The sequence below is a fragment of the Rattus norvegicus genome, chromosome 2 (genome assembly GCF_036323735.1).
Source record: "Rattus norvegicus strain BN/NHsdMcwi chromosome 2, GRCr8, whole genome shotgun sequence".
NCBI lineage: Eukaryota > Metazoa > Chordata > Mammalia > Rodentia > Muridae > Rattus > Rattus norvegicus.
In genome coordinates this window covers 51,468,005-51,488,945 of record NC_086020.1, presented here as the reverse complement: position 1 = coordinate 51,488,945, position 20,941 = coordinate 51,468,005, and the positions used below count along the sequence as shown (strand labels likewise).

At 35.7% G+C, this 20,941-nt stretch overlaps 1 protein-coding gene across 1 annotated transcript in view; it reads right to left on the bottom strand.

The window, feature by feature from the left end:
- Positions 1-20,941, bottom strand: part of Hcn1 (hyperpolarization-activated cyclic nucleotide-gated potassium channel 1) — a 404,097-nt gene that overhangs the window by 143,861 nt on the left and 239,295 nt on the right. The window contains exon 3 of the mRNA NM_053375.2: positions 18,044-18,205. Within this exon, the coding sequence (NP_445827.2) occupies positions 18,044-18,205 (162 nt within the window). The remainder of the gene's footprint in view (positions 1-18,043; positions 18,206-20,941) is intronic.

The window sequence follows — 20,941 nt, the reverse complement described above, 5'->3', positions numbered from 1 at the left end:
TATGAAGACAAATTCAATCAAAATACTTAGCCACCAGTGCAATGCATTAAAACTGCTTTGTGACTCCAGTTGTACAAAACAGGATGGTTAACATCAAGAAGAGAATTGGCAGATGCTGACGAGAATGTAGAGGGAGAGGAACTCACATGTACTGCTAGAGAGGAAGCAAAGGGATACAGCTGACAGGAAAGTGAGGGAGAAAGTTCCTCAAAAATTACTTTCAATAATGTGTATATATCTAAAACACATTTTTTCTAATTTCCTCTTAAAAATAGTCTTCCTAAAATATAGTTGAATTTTGGGTAAAATTATGTATGGTAAAGGATGATTTAAAAGTTTTGCTTTAGGTAAACAAACATAAAGAACACTAGAAGAATTTATCAGTAAAATATCCAAATTTTACTCTGCACAAGAGGATTAGCCAATTTCACATTATTAATGATTCTGACTGAATTTACTGAATGTAAACCACAAATGTTTATTTGTAACATTTCAGAGGACCAACTGGGTTAGGTTTCATTAGGAGAACAAAATAGCACTATGTAAGATTTTGGTAACTTAGAATCTGATAGTTAAAAATCCCAATGGCAAATTTTAAGCATCTTTTAACGAAGATCCAATTATTTCTATTTCAGTTCTTTTAATTAATTTTGATAATATCATGTTTGGGTACTATATTCATATCACGTCTAACTCTCCTCCCTAGTCTAACTCCTCTGGTGTCAAACCCTCACTTTTCAAACTCCTGACCTACTTTACACTATTGCTATGCATATATGTACACATACACGTGCATTTGTGCAGCTTCACACATACACATACACACATATACACACATACATAAACACACATACACACACATGCACACACACATACATACACACACAAACACACACACACACACACGCACACACGTGTGCACGCGTGCACGCAACCTAAAGAATACATCTTGCTGAGTTCATTTTGCGTTGGTAGCCATTCATTCATATCCAAGGCTAACTATTTTGGATTGGATAAGGTAAGAGAAAGCGTATTCTAATGAGGAATGACTATCTCTCAGTATTCATTACTTGCCTACAGCAGTTGTTCACCTTGAGATGGGACTATATGCCATGCTAGGCCTTTGGGGAGAGATTGTCAGATTGGCCAGTGTTGTAATTCATAGGATTTACAGTTGTCTGGTTTGGGATTATGGATAGTTTTGCTCCTCTGCTCCCTGCAGAGCACCTTCTGTTATTTGGAGACTAATCCACAGAAAGGATGCCAGCAGAATTTTTCTAAACCCTGTGTGTTGGATCCAGCTGAAATCTTTTAAGCCCTGTGTGGGAAATATGTAGTATCTGCAGAAATAGGTTCTTTCTTACAAGTTACAGGAGGCAGCCAAGAACAATGGTATCAGTTGGATTAGTTTGGAAGTCTTTTCGACTATCCTAACCAACAAGTTGAAGGGAAACTTCCATGCCTGGCGTTGGAAACACCATCAGTAGCAGTAGCAACAACGACAACAACAACAACAACATCAACAAATGTTCTGTAAAGAGGAGCTATGTAAAATAGGATAAGGTTATTGTGTTATCCATAGCAACTATGGAAAGATGTGAGATTACAAACAGGGAGTAGCAATGATGGATCCAGAATGGGACTTAGGTAAGAAACGGCTTAGCCAAGGTGTTTATTAGCAGTAATAAAAATACATAACAAAACTGAGGCAATACTAATTTTCCCCTTTATTTGGTTTGAACTGCATTTGATGTGTCGTGTTTACTTCTTAAGAACAAGGTTTCAGGAAAATAAGTAGAAAGGTCAGTATTTCAGGAGACAGTTCATGCAAGGGACAGGAATGTGATTTTCATCTGCAAAGGAGTGAGGTTTCTCAGAAGGTGCTGTCAAATGCTCCTTAGACTCCTTAAGGAAGCCACATACAATTTGTTTTAAAGACACAATGGGGAAGTTTATACACACACACACACACACACACACACACACACACACACACACGAAGAGTTATGATGCAGAAATTTTGATTAAGAGAAAGCTTATTTGTAATGATCTAGGAGTCATAATATTATTTACAGGCTGACCCAGTCTCTTTTTTTTTTCTATATTTTTTTTTATTAACTTGAGTATTTCTTATATACATTTCAAGTGTTATTCCCTTTCCCGGTATCCGGGCAAACACCCCCCTCCCCCCTCCCCTTCCTTATGGGTGTCCCCCTCCCAACCCTCCCCCCATTGCCGCCCTCCCCCCAACAGTCTAGTTCGCTGGGGGTTCAGTCTTAGCAGGACCCAGGGCTTCCCCTTCCACTGGTGCTCTTACTAGGATATTCATTGCTACCTATGGGGTCAGAGTCCAGGGTCAGTCCATGCATAGTCTTTAGATAGTGGCTTAGTCCCTGGAAGCTCTGGTTGCTTGGCATTGTTGTACATATGGGGTCTCGAGCCCCTTCAAGCTCTTCCAGTTCTTTCTCTGATTCCTTCAACGCTGACCCAGTCTCTTACACTTTATGTACCATTTAGTAACTTGACCTATTATAGAACAAGTTCTGAAGTTTTAGCACACTTAAGTTTTCTTTGTCCTGGTTTCCTTTATCTTCCCAGTTATACCGTCTAATATAAGAAGGCATTATTTATTATTATTATTATTGCCTATAAATAAAACATTGTTAGGTCTCCTTTAAAATGAAGAATCATAAATACATTTATTTTCAAATTCTATTTACCTTTATATTTGAAATGGTAAAATAATTTCAACAAAATACCACTCAATTAGCTAATTATTATAGACTTGTTGAAACCTCGTTTCTAGAGAAGATCTTCAATTAATAGAATATTGATATCAATTTCAGAGCATGCATTTTGGTTTCACACCTTCACCATAAGCCACACCCTCAGTAGAATTTTTTTGTGGACTAGAAAATGCAAAAGAAAGAAGGCTATAATTATTTCAACCTCTTTAAAGTTTCAACATTTCATCTGAAATTTCTGAACTGTTTCATGATAGAGAAATCCCTGAAGCCTCAGTCTTCTCTGTTTACAAATATTTAACTGACGTACATATAAAAGCTTTATGAATGCACCCGCAGTGCTGGTGACAATCTGCTCTGTGGCTTCTGTGGTTGGTGGGAAAGATGCCTATGGCATGATCTCCTCATGCCCGCAGCCTTTTCTTCACACTGGCAGTAGATTTCTAAGAGATATTTTGCATCTGTCCAGGCAGTTCTAAGCCCAACATGTGCAACCAACAATGAATCCGTTATGTAAACTTAATGGACTACACTGAGGTTCCAGACGTTCCTCTTTGCTCTAACATCTGCTGCTTAAGAAAGAGAGGAAGATCTATGCTTTATAAAAGGTGGGTGTTGTTTTTAGGATTCTTTAGAGGCATAGAAAGGGATAAATGAGCACCTTTTAAAATGGAACTTATTAGAATGGATTACACAATAAGGAAAGGGTACCCCCTAAAAATGTCTGTTTCCATGAACCTGAGAACCATCCATCTATGAGACTGGATGCCCTTTGAGTCTCAATCTGGAGCCAAAGGCCTGGGGGATTTCTGGAAGGTTGCAGGTCCTCAGTGCACATTGGAAAGTTCAAAAAGCAGATCCTCAGGTGAATGCAGGATGGCAGCAATAAAGAGAGTAGAGGACTTATGAACAAGATTTGATACTCAGACAAACCAGAAACTCTTCTATCAGATCTCTTTGTACTTGGGTCTATCCTGGAAAGTGTTACCCAGAGGCAATATATTTCTTCACTTCAGTTACCATAATCATAAAAAAGTATATGTTTCACTTCTCTTCATTGATCCAACACCCCAGCACATCATGATTATCCTATGGATAGCAATTATGGAATAGCAATTAGCAAGTGACATTGTAGCCAGAATCCTTAGGATTGAGTGACTGTGTCAACAGTATACTGCATAGGCCAATAGTGTGATCTGTTAATAACTAAATCTAGGAAAGTAAAATTTCCTAAATTCTCTTTCTTTAGTATAATGCAAGACATTTTTTAGTAATTATGACTTCAAAACTCCTCGTCATCCCTCATGTTCCTTATCATAGAAATTCATATTCTTTATGTAACCACCTACCAGTTTCAGATAATACACCACATTAATATAATATACTTCTAAGCTGTTCATATAGGACACAACTGTCCTTGCCTTTCCCTAGGGGGAAGTGAGCTTCTTTCTCCATTGATGGACACCTGTCTTAGTCAGGGTTTCTACTCCTGCACAAACATCATGGCCAAGAAGCAAGCTGGGGAGGAAAGGGTTTATTCAGCTTACACTTCCACATTGCTGTTCATCACCAAAGGAAGTCAGAACAGGAACTCACACAGGGCAGGAAGCAGGAGCTGATGCAGAGGCCATGGAGGGATGTTACTTATGGCTTGCTTCCCCTGGCTTGCTCAGCTTGCTTTGTTATAGAACCCAAGACCACCAGCCACAAACCCCACCCCCACCCCGTTGATCACTAGTTGAGAAATGCCTTACAGCTGGATCTCAGGGAGGAAGGCATTTCCTTAAAGGAGGCTCCTTTCTTTGTGATAATTCCAGCTTGTGTCAAGTTGGCACACAAAATCAGCCAGTACAACACCATAGTTCAAATAAAACTTCCCCTAATTTTGTTCTGTCTGGATGCTTCCAGCTTTCATTACATCCTGCAAGTCACTAAACGAATGGCTTTTATAGACTGACTTGGACATATGCTTATTCTCTTGAGTCCTAGAACCTGCTGATATGACTGAATATTGGGAAGAAGGGAATGGTGCCTCTTTTCTGCACTCACATCAGAGGTAAGTACATTAAATTTGTATCTCCATACTGAACAGAATTACCATTCATGTTTACAGAATTATTTTGTCTTTTTAAGCTTCAGAGTGTCTTCCCAAAGTCATTTTCCTACTCCAGCCATACTATCCAACTTGGAAGCTTCTGCTGTTTCCTCATAGACTACTCTTTTTCTATATAAATATTTTCCCTTCATTTCTTTGCATGCTCCTTTGAACTGCGACCTTCAAAAGTGACATGACACACTATTCCATCCGAAATAGATTTGAACCAAAGTCACAGTACTATGTTTTCCTGTTTTGGGTAGGATTTGTGTCACTTGACATTAGCTTTCTTTTTAATGCATATCTAAGTTTTTGTTATTTGCAGGAAAACAGTTATGAGAGGTAGACATTTTGTCAATTGGTTTATCTACTGTATCAGAATTGTAAAACTAGCTTATGAAAAAAATAAATGAATAAAATATGACTAAGACATAAATGCATGATAGATGATAGATGGATAGGTAATAGAGAGCTGATACATAGATAGTTAGAAATAGTATTTAGGATGTGATAAGGGAGAAAATAGATTGGTCCAGAAGTGTAACTAAGTTATACTTGAGGCCTCTTTGGGATCCTTTGTTTGATTTAACATGGCCCTGCATGTCTTTTTTACATTTTTATTCCATCAATTCTCAAGTAACCAGATGAGTGGAGCCCTGCCTTTGTTTCTTGCTTACTTGGAGCCGGTATACAAGGTTTCTGTGACTCTTCAAATCATTTTATTTCTATGTACTGAAAAATTATCCTAATAGAGCATTCATAAGCCTATATTGGTATCCTGTGGGAAAAAAAAGAAATAGTATTTAGTACATCCCAATATTATTCAAATAAGTAATTATAATTTGGCCTGTGGCATGAGAAAACATTACATGATTTTCAATAATTTGCCTGGACATGAATTACTTTTGAAGGTTTCATTTCAAGAATAGAAATGGATAATCAGTAAGTGTTTACATATTAAAAAGAATACAATATGTCTGCCTGATTAGAAAATAGTTCTTTAGTGCTCATTGCTTCTAAACCTTAATTCAAATTTCCCATTTAGTTAACACAGCCAAGATTACAATTATTGGTATATATTAAAATTGCTGATACAAATACCCTAAGTCATTATGCCTTTAGCACAAGCCTATGGAATTCTCATCACGTCTTTCCCTTCCTTCCCAAGTGTGTTACATGATGCTCTGGTTACCAAGTGAAAGTCCATTTCTTTAGACTCAGTTTATTCTCTCCCACAACAAGACTTCATTAAACATTACCCTGAAATTTAGCGTATTTTCTTTTTGCTTTGAGTTAACTGGGCCTTTGATGCCTTAAGTCCGCTTATCGTCAATATGCCAAATACATCTCAGATATAAAGACAAAAAGATGTACATATCACTTTGTCTTGCCTGTTGACAACCTTATCAAAATTTAGATTGGAATGGGGTAAGGTCATCATCAAATTTTACCCTATTAAGTAATGTGCTTTCTATACACAAAGGTAATATATATATATATATATATATATATTCAACAAGTTCTCCTATAATAACTTATACATATCCATATAAGTGAAATAAAAGTAGACCAGTGTCATATGCTATAAATAACTTGCTTTTCATAGTTTACACTTGTTCTGACTACACAACACTTCTCTGAAACAATTTCTTTTATGAATCAAACATCCCAAGCTATAATTTGCCACATCCTAGTCTGCTCTCTGTGCAAACTATTTTCATATACCCTGGACACACAGTTCTAAAATTTTTTAGATCTCCATAAAACTCTATGGGAATAGCCTACTATCTCTTCTCTAATGTATCACAATTTCAGGGCATAATGTGCATGAGCAAGGGGACTAAATTCATTTGTGATAGCCAAGCACTGATATATACTACAATTTCCTTAAGATGTAACCATCAATTCAATTTAACAATTTCACCTCTGCGGAAATCAATATTAAAGCAAGATGGAGTGTATTCTACTTATATTCTCATCACAATTGTGTGAATCCCTGGGGGAGAGTTATGCAATTCTGGATCCTTGTACTAGTAAACCACTAGTATTTCTTTCATTCGAAAAGTTCCTACCAGTTTTCTTTGTGGCCTCAGGACTTTTGTTTAATATTCTGCAGACTGCAGCAAAGTAAAAGCAGTTTGGAACTCAACTTATCTAGATTTTTCCCCTCTTTTATATCGTACACTTACTTCTTAAATGTCTGTCTCCACTTCATATTTCTAGGTATACAGGATGTTTGCTTCTAGTATCAGCTATCCAAATTATTATCAACACACACACACACACACACACACACACACACACACACAGAGACACCCTACACACACACACACATCTTATGATCCCAGATTTGCATTAAACCTTCTATGCAATTAAAAATGACCTTGAGATGTTGAATCTCTTGCCTCCTTTCCCACAGCGCTGGGACTGTGGACATGCCAGTAGGCCAGATTTATGAGGTGCTGGGGACAGAATGCAGAATTTTGTGTGCACTAGACAAGCACTCTCCTCATTGAGCTTGATCCCCACATGTCTTAATTCCCTTCCCTATTGCTCTGATGAAATATTCTGAGAAAAGTAAATTCAAAAAGAGGGAATTATTTTACTTCCCACAGAGAGGAGTCACAAAGGAGCAAACTTGAGAGAATTTCCTAAGCATATTTCCATTTTTCATGCAATGCACTCTGACTTTGGAACTTGAATACAATTTAAAGGCCTCAAAATTTTGGGTCCTCCATTGGTATTTACTATGACTTGGAATTTTGATCAACTATATTATTTCTCTCTTAAGTTGTTTCACTATGGCACTTTGTCATAGTAAAAATAAATAACTAAGAAATGCACCATCATTTATTTTAAATAAGAATATTCTATATCAATTTATAGACAAGAAATTTCAACCCCAACCTAACAAGTTAGAAATATTCATAATAAGTTATGTATATTGTGCTTCAACGCAATGCCTATCCTATGTATGAGAGATTTCCACATTCAAAAGAGGATATCAAGGCATAAATAATTAGGCAAACTGCACAAGGCCACACTATGAGAGGGAAGAGAACTGGGAGTTGGATCTAATACACCAAAGTGCAAACACTTATCTCTTTTTCAATGATGCCATTCCAATGTATTTTTAAAGCACTGGCATGCTTGCTGTCAGGGTCCAACTGCTTAACCCTAAACAAACCACGTTGTCTAAATTTTGGTCAAAATAGACTACCATCATTTCTGAAAACACATAGTCTAAGAATAAAGATGAGTATCTTCATTCTGCCTTTTGGAAAGTAAATGCCCAGGACCAAAACTGAATCCCCTTCTAGTTCTGTTGTGTTATAGGGAACGTTCACAAAATAAAAAAATTATAGTTGACATCTGATTCTATTGTATATTGCGATACTCTTTTCTTTGCTTTACAAGACGGACACAAAAATGTTACCAGTAGAGAATGCATTGCATTTCATTGGCATGCATTTTTGGAAACGCAAGTGTAACCAATTTACTTTGCATAAATATATACTATAAAATATCCTTCTATATAATACAAAAAGAATGAAAAGGCAGGACTCTTTGGAAAGATGAGAAGTCTATATGAATTGCATGACATCTGTGTAACTGTTAGTGGAGTAACATATAGCACTGAGCTATTTATTTCATATTCCACTGACTCTCATTCACAAGGATCCCATTTTACAACAGCCCATTTGAACTAAAAATATTTTCAGGAAATGCAAGTATACATAATGTATAAGACATGAAACATTAAAAATGCTTCTTATTGCCTGATACCTTTAGATTTATGGAAAGAGTAAAAGAAAAAAATCTCATCATTCAAAAGAAGGTACAAGTTTTTAAATATACATTTGTGACATTCCAAATCAGTGCAGAGGTACACACAACTCAAGAGTTGTTTTCTGTGAGCCTGCACCCATGTAGCTCACCCTGGATGAAACTGGACTAAGCCCATGACATAGAATAGTAAGGTACTTTCACAGTAATTAATGAAAGCTGAAAAATAGCTTTCCTGGTCAGTGCCTTTGGTTTTTTCTCAGTAAATAAACTGTTATCTGTTAGGTTTTTTTTTAATATGAACAAACAAACAAAAACAAAAACAAAAACCAAAAACAAAAAAATGAGTGCCTTTTCTATTTACTTCAATCAGAACAGCTGAGTTCATGTTGCACATAGTTTTACATGGCATGTGTGAATGTTTCACCAGTGTGTCAATCTCATCTATGAAAAATAATTTATCTAGATAAATAAATGAAAAGTAGAAGCCTGCATGATAGTGTGTTCCCTTCACTAACTTTGGTTGGTACTCTGGAAGTCATTCCGTAAGAGGTCCTTTATTTAGGCATTTGTTTCTTAGGTTTAAGAACCAATGTATTCTGGGCATGGTATGCTATAAATGTATTGTGTTTCGAGCATTAGAAATGCTAAGACACGAGGTTTGTAAGTTAAAGTACAGCCCAGACACATTGCAAGAAAGCTTGAGCTATTCAAACATATCTCAAACCATGTACACAGATTTAAAAAGAAGGAATGGGTGTATATGTAAGAAAAGTTGGATTAGAATTTGGGACTTGTTCTCATTTTTGGTTTGTTTGATTGAGACAGACTCTCGGGTAACCCCTGGTATGCTCTAACTCTCCCTAAGCAGTTGAGGTTGATATTGAACATTTGTTCATTCTGCTCTATCTCTTGATTTCTTAAATTAAGCATGTGCACCACCACACCCAATTTCATGTGATGCTGGAAATGCAAACCAAGGTCTTAATACAGAAGTTAGTGCAAACTACCTAGTACCCTAACAAGTAAGCTACAAGTCTCGTGTTTTGGTCATATTTTTTATCTAAAATAACTTAGCACAATCAAACTCAAATAAATTCTTTTGTATTAAAGAGCTGTAATTCAACTTAAGATTTGTGTAATCCAAATTTAACTTGTAAGCAAGTTGGACATTAGAATTTGTTCCTATATTTTCATCCCTATCAAATAATTTATGTATAAGAAGGAAGAAAGTTGTTTAGAAACTCTTCTATTGAGAGATGTCACGTTTCTGTTGAACAAGGAGTGATAACCAGGGAGAGTTTCCTAATGGACAGAAAGAAGATGGCAAACAGAAATCATAGCACTCAGCAGGCTGCTGACCTACTTTATTATTATGAGTTCATATTGGCTATGAATGCATTTTTTTCAGTAGAGCTGCAATGATTTGTCAGCAAATTACTTACCTTTTGTTAGGACATTTTAAAAAACTCTGTTATGACAGTACTTTCTATTTTGGAAAAAAAGTCAATACTACTATAATAATACAATTCTAATACAGAGAAATTGAAATATAAAGTACATTACTAAACCCCAAGAGAGGAGAAATGTTTCCTTCAATTCTTAGTTACACTGCCTTGGCATCTTTTCTTGAGTCTATTTGTTTAGTTTCATTATTGGGGACAGTCATTATATAAGTATTTGAATAAACATGGTACTTAAAAAATCTTCTAGTCTGTCATCAGCAGATAATATAATCATCCTAAGTTTCCATGATCAACTTACTTATGAGTATACATTGCTTCATTTTCCTTTAAAACTATTGACTTATAAGAAGAGGTAACTGCATTGTTTATATGCTGCCCCTAAACATTTTTTTGATAATTGAAGGTTTGAAGTTAGACTTAACTGAGATAACTTGAGATTCAGTATTTTCAAGGTCACTCTTAAAAAAGCCAGATGGTGATAGTTGAAATGAGTCCTTTACTATTGTGAGGTCCCTTGGTTTACACTCCTTAGAATCTTATACTTCAATCTATCCAAGACTCAGGGACACCAGTGACATATCATTGGGAAATTAGGGGGTAAAAATCAATGCATAGGTTGTTACATAAGGTTTGAAAAGACTACGCAAATGTTTTAAATTTCAAGGATATTCAACTTGGTCAACAAAGCTCATGCACTGTTTTACAACACTTGACCTATCCTTAGGATTCTTGAGCGCAGATCATACATTTTGAAAGGCCTCCATTTAGTTTTAACAATAGGTGTGCATACATTTCAGTTGCCTTGGTTTATAAATTCTCTCAGAATACAGCTTACAGTTTGTTAAACTTTGTCATTTTCTAGCACTCAGGGGAAAGTGATATGAAGGAATGCTTGCTGGAAAAATGGGATGAATGAGGATATAGATTTAGTTTTATTTCCCACTGTATTCTTGGTACCTAAAATCTAGCATAAGGATGCACTCAGCATATTCTCCAAAGAGAGAACTGCTAATACACACTCAGCTCATAGAGGAAGAACCCAAGCACAGGAACATTGAGTGATCTATCTAGAGTCATAGAGAGTTTTTAGAAGGAAAAATTGTTCTGCAATGTGTGTCTCTATAATCTGTTCTGCTGGCATTTCCCCTATGCATCTCTACTAAGTCTTACAGTTACAAATTAAGAAAAGCCTCTGATAAAAAAAGAAGTTAAGAATGGTACACCAGTGTTCAATGCTTGAACATGTAACTGAAAATTGACAAAGGCTTAAACAGAATACAACACATATGCCAATGGTTACTTTTAACAGGAAGGAACTGTAGGAGTGTGTAACTATTTGGGAGAATGCCTTCTACACCATATTGAATGAAAGTAAAACTGAATAGTAGCTTGAGTTTCCAATTAGAAATCACATATTATATATATATATATGTACATAATAATAATGCAATACATTATATTATAATATATAGATATACTAATGTAATATATATTAGTAATTTATATTTTCTAATTATATGTTGGAAGAATTTTTCATATTTTTATGTAATAATAATTATATGTTGACAGGGTTTTACATCTGTGTAGCAGATTACCTTAGTGTTATCAGTTCACACATTATTCTACATAGTCTGTGTTGAAATCTCATTACCATACAAACAAAAATCACAAAAATCACATTTATTTGGATATCTATAATATGGGATATATTGTATTTATAGTCAATAACTTAGTAATGTGTTAAGAACAAATGGATATAGACCCTGCGAAAACAAAGACTGTAGGCTATCCTATTAGAAGAATAGATCTTTGAAAGATATATTTCAAAGGATGTTCAGTTACCTTCTTGATTAAATACTACTTACTGAGTATTATATGAAAGGTTGGGAAAGAAAGGTGGTATATGCATTTAAGACCAGTAATGTGATCTACAGGATATAAGTTGAAAAGCAGAGATACAGAAACTAAAATTACGATGTGATATTTGTTATTGTTCCTAAATTAATTTGAAGTTAATAATACTCAAAAACAAATATGAAACTAGGGAATCATTTCGTCTCATAAATTAGATGAATACAAAATTAACTCACAAAATTCAGTAGTCCTTATACATACAAATGACAAACAGACTGAACAAGAAGACAGAGAAATGGTTTTCACAATAGACTCAAATGATATAAACTATCTTGAAGTAACTCTAATTTTTTGCTTCATATGAGAACACACACACACACACACACACACACACACACACACACACACACACACAATGTCACTAAAACAACCCAGGATAATAAAAGAAACCGCTAAAGGTATGGTTATTCCTGACTTCAAGTTGTATTACAGAGTTTTAGTAATAAAAAACAGCCTGGGTATTTTCACAAACTCGTAAATGCCAATCAATAAAATTGAAGAACCAGACGTAAGTCCACATATCAATGGATGCCTAATTTTTGATAAAGAAACCAGAAATACGCATGGAAAAAAAGATAGTATCTTCCTCAAATGGTGCTGATCAAATCAGACAGTTAAATGTTGAAGAATCCAAATAAAGCCATGCATATCGCCCGCACAAAACTCAAGTCCAAATGGATCAAAAACCTCGATAAAAATCAGTTACCTTCTAAACTGAACATGATAGTAGTGAAAATGGGAGATCGCCTTGAACTCTGCACACAAAGTATTTTCTGGATGTAACGCCAGGAGCTAAAATCAATAATTAATAAATGGGACCTCATGAAACTAAGAACTAATCTAGATGTCCCTCAACCTTCTTAGAAGGTATGATTGAGCAGTAGTGGTACAAATCTCACTGGAGTAAGGAACTAATGTTTGATTTGACATAAAGCTCCTTCCAGGACATGAAACTTATATCGTAACACTGTTTGGGTAGCCAAGACCCTCAATTCCAGATACCCCAAGAATGTAGGGAGAAAAAAAATACTGATGTTCTTTTAAAAAGTATCAGTAAAATGACTAGTGATGATATTCTGCTATACTTATAGATCAGGTCGTCTTGTTCAGCCAGCATCAGAGAAGCTTCCCCCTGTACCAGACGGAAACAAATCCTGGTCCACAACCAGATATTACTGAGAGAGTGAGAGATCTTGGAATACTAAAAAATCTAACTGCAATGTCTCCACTAAATCCCTTGGAAGAGGGTTCAGCGAACAGTGAAGAAGTGGCGGCAGAAATAATAGAAATGCTAGAGGAGATGGAGGACACCAAAAACAAAGCAAACAAACAAAAATGACCAGACAAGGTCCTAGGCCCTCTGCACACATGGAGCAGATGTGTAGCTCAGTCTTCTTGTGGGTCCTGAACAACGGGAACAGGACCATCCCAAATGCTGTTACCCATTTGTGGGTTACGTTCTAGCCTGGTTGCCTTCTCTGGCCTCTGTAGGAAAGAATGCATGCACCTAGGGCCCACAGAGGCTTGATGTTTTAGAGTATCTAGATACCCAGGGGGCCCCACTGTCTCAAAGGAGAAGGGGAGGGGGATCAAGGGAGGGGTTGTCGGATGGAGTGACCAGGATGGGGGAACAGAAATTGATAGGGATGGGAGATGAATAAACAAACAAAACAATAACAACTACACCATCAACAAAACCAAGGTCCTATAAATAAGCAGGATCAACCCACATTTCAGCTCACAGAGACTGAGGCAGTATTGTCTGCACCCAATAGGATCCTAGAGATAAATGAAGTGTACACATACCCCTATGCCTAACCCTGACACAACTTCCAACAGATAGCCAATGCAAATCACGATTTATTTTCATTCAAGTGATTATCACTTGGAAACAAACTACTCTTGAAAGTAGTCTACATGCCCTGAAGTAGGTGACTAACAAAAAAAAAATGAAGTCTTCGAAGTTTCCTTGCAGCATACTGTTGCGTCGTGGCTCTAACTTTTTCCTTTAATTTTATTTCTTTTTAGTTAATTTATCTTTTGTTTGTTTGTGTTTTGCTTGGGTTTTTTTTTATAATTTTTCTTCTCTCTTTTTAACATATAGGAGTGGTAAGTTTCTGACTTCCAGCTTAGCATTTCTATGGGACTTCTGAGTATCTGAGTGTTTATTGTGCCTTCTCTTGAATTACTCTACTGTTTGCTTGTCTTGTCCAAATCTGATGTGTTAGTGTTTACTCTATTTTACAGGTTATTATATTATACTTATTATATTATAATTATTTTATATTAACTGTATTGTATTATAAGGCTCCCTTGGAAGACTGTTATTCTTATATTTTTGTTTGTGAGCCTAGCTCTTAATGGCTGAGCCATCTCTCCAGACTGCCTATTTGTCTTGTAATGACAGACAGAAAGGGGGTGGATTTGGATGGGAGGAGAGCTGAGGAGGAATCAGGAGAGCAGAGGGAGAGAAAAACATTATCAGGAATATCACATGCAAAAACATTCTGGTTATAATTAAAAGGAAATCATTCAATATTAAAGCTATCATCTCATATGCTTAGCTTACTAATAATAATCTCATTTAGCTTACTAAATAAATTTTTAAATCAAATACAACATAATAAAACAGACACAATGTAATTAATATGCTTGATTTAGAATGTTTCTCTGAAAACAGGTAACAGCCTCCATTTAACATACTGCTGTGAAGTGACTAGTTACTGTACGGCGTGATTCATCAAGCCTGTGTCGTGAGCATCAGGTTTCTAATACATTCTCCATTTTACATGAAAATGTTGTACATCGTTGACCATGTCGTTTAGCCACAATTGATTAGATGTATTATTTTTAGATTGTTTCTCCAAAATAACTTTATGGTTAGTGGTTAGTAAACACCTTTTGGTATCACGTGTTCCAGTTAGAAAAATAAATCTATGTATGAAATATACAAAATATTCTGGAGTCCTAATATGCTTACATTAGAGTATTTGGGAGCATAACCAACATGTAAACATTCGTCTAAAAGCTTATAGGTGGAAGACATGGACTGCTCAAGTAAAATCCAGTAGTCTCAATCATGAAGGAGCTTGTTCTAGAGAAGCAGTATTACATTGGGAAATATTATGTCATAATGACCTACAATGTGAAAATATTTTAGATGAAGATAATTATTATGTAATTTAAATTATACTATTGTCTTCTCTTGTCATATTCTTAAAATTAATGTTTCACATTTGTAACTAAAACAAATGCTATTGCCCTTAACACTTTATAATATACTAGTATATTCTCAGTGCTTAATACAAGCAAGCAAACCACAGAATGTCATGGAAATGTAACACTTATTTTAGACATTAAAAATCTGTCAAATCTATTATTTTGATTAAGAAAAAAATTGTCTTTCAAATTCACTTCTAAAATGGATAAAAACAAATATCAGAGATGCGGAGCAAGATGAAAGACTATTCCTGCATCTCCAAAGTCACGGTCAACTTTCTCTTCCTTTAAGTAATACACTAAGTTCATGTTGTGACTCCTTCAATATACTGCTTTTAATTATTTTAAAATGTATATATTTATGACCAAAGAAATTAGGGCTAGGTTTATTTTTGTGGAACAAAATATAAATTAGAAAAAGTTAACATAACAATGACTATATTAAAATGATTACTAACACAGTAAGTAAAGTTATAGCCTAGCTATGTTGTAACTTCAAATTTCTAGTCAAAGACTGTAACAGGAATCTCCAATCATAAGTTATATGGCAATAACTAGTAAATTGGATATATAGATAGAAAGATCACGAAATAAAGCAAATTTGGGTACATAATTTTAATATGTATGAGGTTCTTAATAATCTAAATGATATACATGTAATTAGCTTCATATTAAAATAGTTATCATGCCATACTCATGAAAGTTGTTTGTCTTTATAGTAAGACTTGATTTCTAGTCTCAAGTTTTTCCTTTCTATTAGATTTTTCCACAAATAGAAAAAAATCAGTTTGACATTATTTTTTTAGTACTGAAAATCAAACACTGAATTTAGAGTAGTAACTGTTGCCTATGAAACACTGTGATTAAGGTTTCTTTCTGATCACCCTTCTTAACTGATCTTATATTCATGTTTTAAAAATATTCTAATGTGTATTGGAATAGACACAGTCAGATTCATATGAAATATACCTATGACTATGTATCATATCGGTGTAAAAGATGATTAAAGTAATATCTGAAAATTACAGTTTATTTAAATAAAAGAGACCAAGAAGTGATTTGCAGCTTCATAAAGCTATTTGTTATAACAAGAGGAGATAATGAAGATTGAGACTTTAAAAGCTATAAAATACAACACAACATGCACCAACTCTCTCTGTCAATGCCTCTCCCTCTTCTTATCCCTCTCCCTCTCCCTCTCCATCTCCTTCTCTCTCTCTCTCTCTCTCTCTCTCTCTCTCTCTCTGACATACATAAATATATACAATCATGTTTAAAGAAAAGTACTAAATACATTAAAATTTTACTTGCAAAACTGTGTTTACCAGTAGATACATAACATATAGCCCTGTAAAATAATTATATAATAACAGACATTTTGTAGATATTTGAAAAGACTTCTTTTGCAATGGAAACTACATTTTTTTTTCTGGAACATAACTTGAAAATTTTAAGGAAATAATCATTTGCCAAATGAAGTATTCCATTTGTACCAGCGATGAGTCACCTCTGGAATCAGTTCTCATCTTTCTGTTCTCACACCATCAGCAACCTGACGACTGAGTGTCTCCTCTTCCCTCCTGGAGAGTAACCTCATGCTTGTCTTTCCCATTTATGTTGTTTTCTCCCAGGTAAGCGAAGGGACAGGTAAAGGAAACATCACAGATTTGAACTGTGATCCAAGCCATACAAGTTCCTTAAATTGTTCTACATGAACTGCCAGGAAGTTTTGATAGTGAACAGTAAGTTGAAAGAAATCAATGTGTGAGGTATTTTCTGAGCCAACATCTGTGACTCTAATGTGTTTCCTGAAAATCGCCTTTTAGAAACTTAACTCATGACTCGATAAGGTTGTCAGATGTACACTAATGGCACTTTGGTGTGATTGAGGCAGAAAAAAAAAAGGTTATTTTCAACTTTTGACCCTGTGAAAATTATTCACCTTCCACCTAGGAGGTTCAGACACAGAGGGCCACTTGCAACTGAGGCCTAAACATGGAAATGCATTGCTCCTGAACTCTGCAGTCCCCGGACTCAAGAGAAATCAATTCCCATGTTTTATGAAATTTCCAGTCTAGTATTCTACTATAACAGCACAAACAGGCTAGGATAGCAAGGGGGGACAAGGTAAAATAAATAAATAGTCAAATAAATAAAACCCTTTTTTAATATAAATTTGGGAAAAGGGCCAAAAACTTATACATAAAGTGTGTGCACCTACTAATGGGAGGTGACCATAAATTTTTTGATGACCTATCAACCAGGTGATGGATTCACGATTTAAAGAAAGGCTTTTTAGCAAGCGCTCTCTCGCTCTTGGAATGGAATATTTAAGCAGATATGAATGAAATAAAGGACAAACCCAATGACATCAGATCTCACATCAATGCCTCTTACATTTTATGTTACTATATTTGGTTAAATAAAATCTAATTTTCATTTAAAAATATTTATATATGTATATAATAAAATGAAGATGATATTTATCTTTCACATTAATTATTCTTGTTTTAACAACAAAATATACTGAAATTTCTTTGAACTTCATACATACCTAATTTACAAACATGAAAATATTCGTAAGGGCATTGTATCATGTGTATGTGTGTTTATGTCAGTCAAATAAAGTATATCTCAGTGTTCAAAGTAAAAAATATAAAACTGGATGTTGCAGCACATATATTCACAGGGATACAAGAATAAATTTAGTTGTAGAAGAAGTCTTTATGGAAGAGAAAGCGGACCACTCTACCAGAAAAAGTTTGATGTCTTGAAAACAATATTGAAAATGTAGAAAATAAACCACATGAGTTACTTACAACCATTTCATTTAGAGAAACCCAGCAATCCGGTGGGAAGTCCTGCAGCAGGGGGACCAGAAACTGAAGACAGCCATCCCAGTGACACAGGAGCAGCATCATGCCAATGAGGTTGAAGATTCTCACCACTGCACTGGCGAGATCATATGTCATGTGGAATATCTGTCAGCAAAATAAAAAGTCATGCTGTAAAAAATATGACAAATCAGGCATGCTACCAGCAGCAGAGTTGATGTGAGCTCTGTGCATGAAATGGAAATAAGAAAAACTGTTCAGGTCGAGAAACACCATACTGCTTTTTAACTGCTCAATAAGGGGAGTCACTCTGCTTCACATACTCATAAATAAATAAACAAGTGTAGATAACTTCACGAAACACAATAAGACATAATATACACTTTAACTGACAGTAATGTTGATTGTACCGTCTCTGTGAACAAATCTTTGTTTTTGCTTTTCTTTTAATGCTACTACTACTAGTAATAATAATAATAATAATCTAATAATAATAACTATTATTATTATTAATTCAACTTACATCCCCCTCACTGCTCCCCTTCCCAGTTAGAAAATTGGAGAAAGAGTGAGTAACTTTTGCTCTGCTTCAAATTCTTATTAATAGTTTTGTTTAAAATCAAGGAAAATATTCAAGGACTACAAAATATAAGAAATATCTGCATTCAAAACTATGAGATCCTCTTAAGGATGAGTTGCAATGCTATTCCAGGTTTCTGAGTGTAGATGCTTCTGTAACTGTTCAACCTAAGCTTGGATAAGGACCTTACAGATAAAGTAGCTGATGTCAACAATGTGTATTATTTTAAAGTATAATATTCCATAGAAAATATATTTTATAATAGGTGATATTATTTTGGAAAACACAAAATAATGACATTTTACATGTTCAAAAAAGCATCAACAGTGGAAACATAATTCAAATGGTTTTTGGATTCTTTGTTTTTTCTAGTTTTACAGAAAGTAAAATCAGAACCAGCATTTCCCCTTTATCAATTTAACATTTGCCTAGTGTAGACAGAATTTACCTGGGAAAAGACCAACATTCTATACTATGATTCCAAATACTATGGAGTTAGAAAGTGAATGAGCTCACTCAGGAAAGGTGAGTAAATGAACACGAACACTGAGATATGTAAAATCGCATAAAGCCCACCAAAAATCGATCTACATGTTCCTAAGTCAATAGGATACAACCTGCTTTGATATATTATCCAAGAAACATTTTTAAAACCACATATATATATATATATATATATATATATATATATATATATATGATCCTAAATGAAAAATCCCTAATTTTAGGGTATGAATACTGTTTTGTTTTGTTTTTTTATTGGATACTTTTTTATTTACATTTCAAATGTTATTCCCTTTCCTGGTTTCCTGGACATAAGCCCCCTATCCCTATCCCATCCCTTTCCCTTCCTCTATAAGGGTATTCCCCTCCCCATCCATCCCCCTTCCTGCCCCAGCCCCGACATTCCCCTACACTGGGAGTCCAACCTTGGCAGAACCAAGGGCTTCTCCTTCCATTGGTGCCCAACAAGGCCATCCTCTGCTACATATGCAGTTGGAGCCATGGGTCAGTCCATGTATAGTCTTTGGGTAGTGGGTTAGTCCCTGGGAGCTCTGATTGGTTGGCATTGTTGTTCATATGGGGTTGCAAGCCCCTTCAGCTCTTCCAATCCTTTCTCTAGTTCCTCCAATAAAGGTCCTATTCCATGCTCTGGCTGTGTCTCTCAGGAGACATCTATATCCAGTTCCTGTCAGCATGCACTTCTTTTTTTTTTTTTTTTTTTTTCCTTCATATCTCACCATCCTGCTACCATGCTTTTTTTTTTTTTTTTTTTTTTTTTTTTTTTTTTTTTTATTAACTTGAGTATTTCTTATATACATTTCGAGTGTTATTCCCTTTCCCGGTTTCCGGGCAAACATCCCCCTCCCCCCTCCCCTTCCTTATGGGTGTTCCCCTCTCAACCCTCCCCCCATTGCCGCCCTCCCCCCATAGACTAGTTCACTGGGGGTTCAGTCTTAGCAGGACCCAGGGCTTCCCCTTCCACTGGTGCTCTTACTAGGATATTCATTGCTACCTATGGGGTCAGAGTCCAGGGTCAGTCCATGTATAGTCTTTAGGTAGTGGCTTAGTCCCTGGAAGCTCTGGTTGCTTGGCATTGTTGTACTTTTGGGGTCTCGAGTCCCTTCAAGCTCTTCCAGTTCTTTCTCTGATTCCTTCAATAGGGGACCTATTCTCAGTTCAGTGGTTTGCTGCTGGCATTCGCCTCTATATTTGCTGTATTCTGGCTGTGTCTCTCAGGAGCAATCTACATCCGGCTCCTGTCGGTCTGCACTTCTTTGCTTCATCCATCTTGTCTAATTGGGTGGCTGTATATGTATAGGCCACATGTGGGGCAGGCTCTGAATGGGTGTTCCTTCAGTCTCTGTTTTAATCTTTGCCTCTCCCTTCCCTGCCAAGGGTATTCTTTTTCCTCATTTAAAGAAGGAGTGAAGCATTCACATTTTGATCATCCGTCTTGAGTTTCGTTTGTTCTAGGGATCTAGGGTAATTCAAGCATTTGGGCTAATAGCCACTTATCAATGAGTGCATACCATGTATGTCTTTCTGTGATTGGGTTAGCTCACTCAGGATGATATTTTCCAGTTCCAACCATTTGCCTACGAATTTCATAAACTCGTTGTTTTTGATAGCTGAGTAATATTCCATTGTGTAGATGTACCACATTTTCTGTATCCATTCCTCTGTTGAAGGGCATCTGGGTTCTTTCCAGCTTCTGGCTATTATAAATAAGGCTGCGATGAACATAGTGGAGCACGTGTCTCTTTTATATGTTGAGGCATCTTTTGGGTATATGCCCAAGA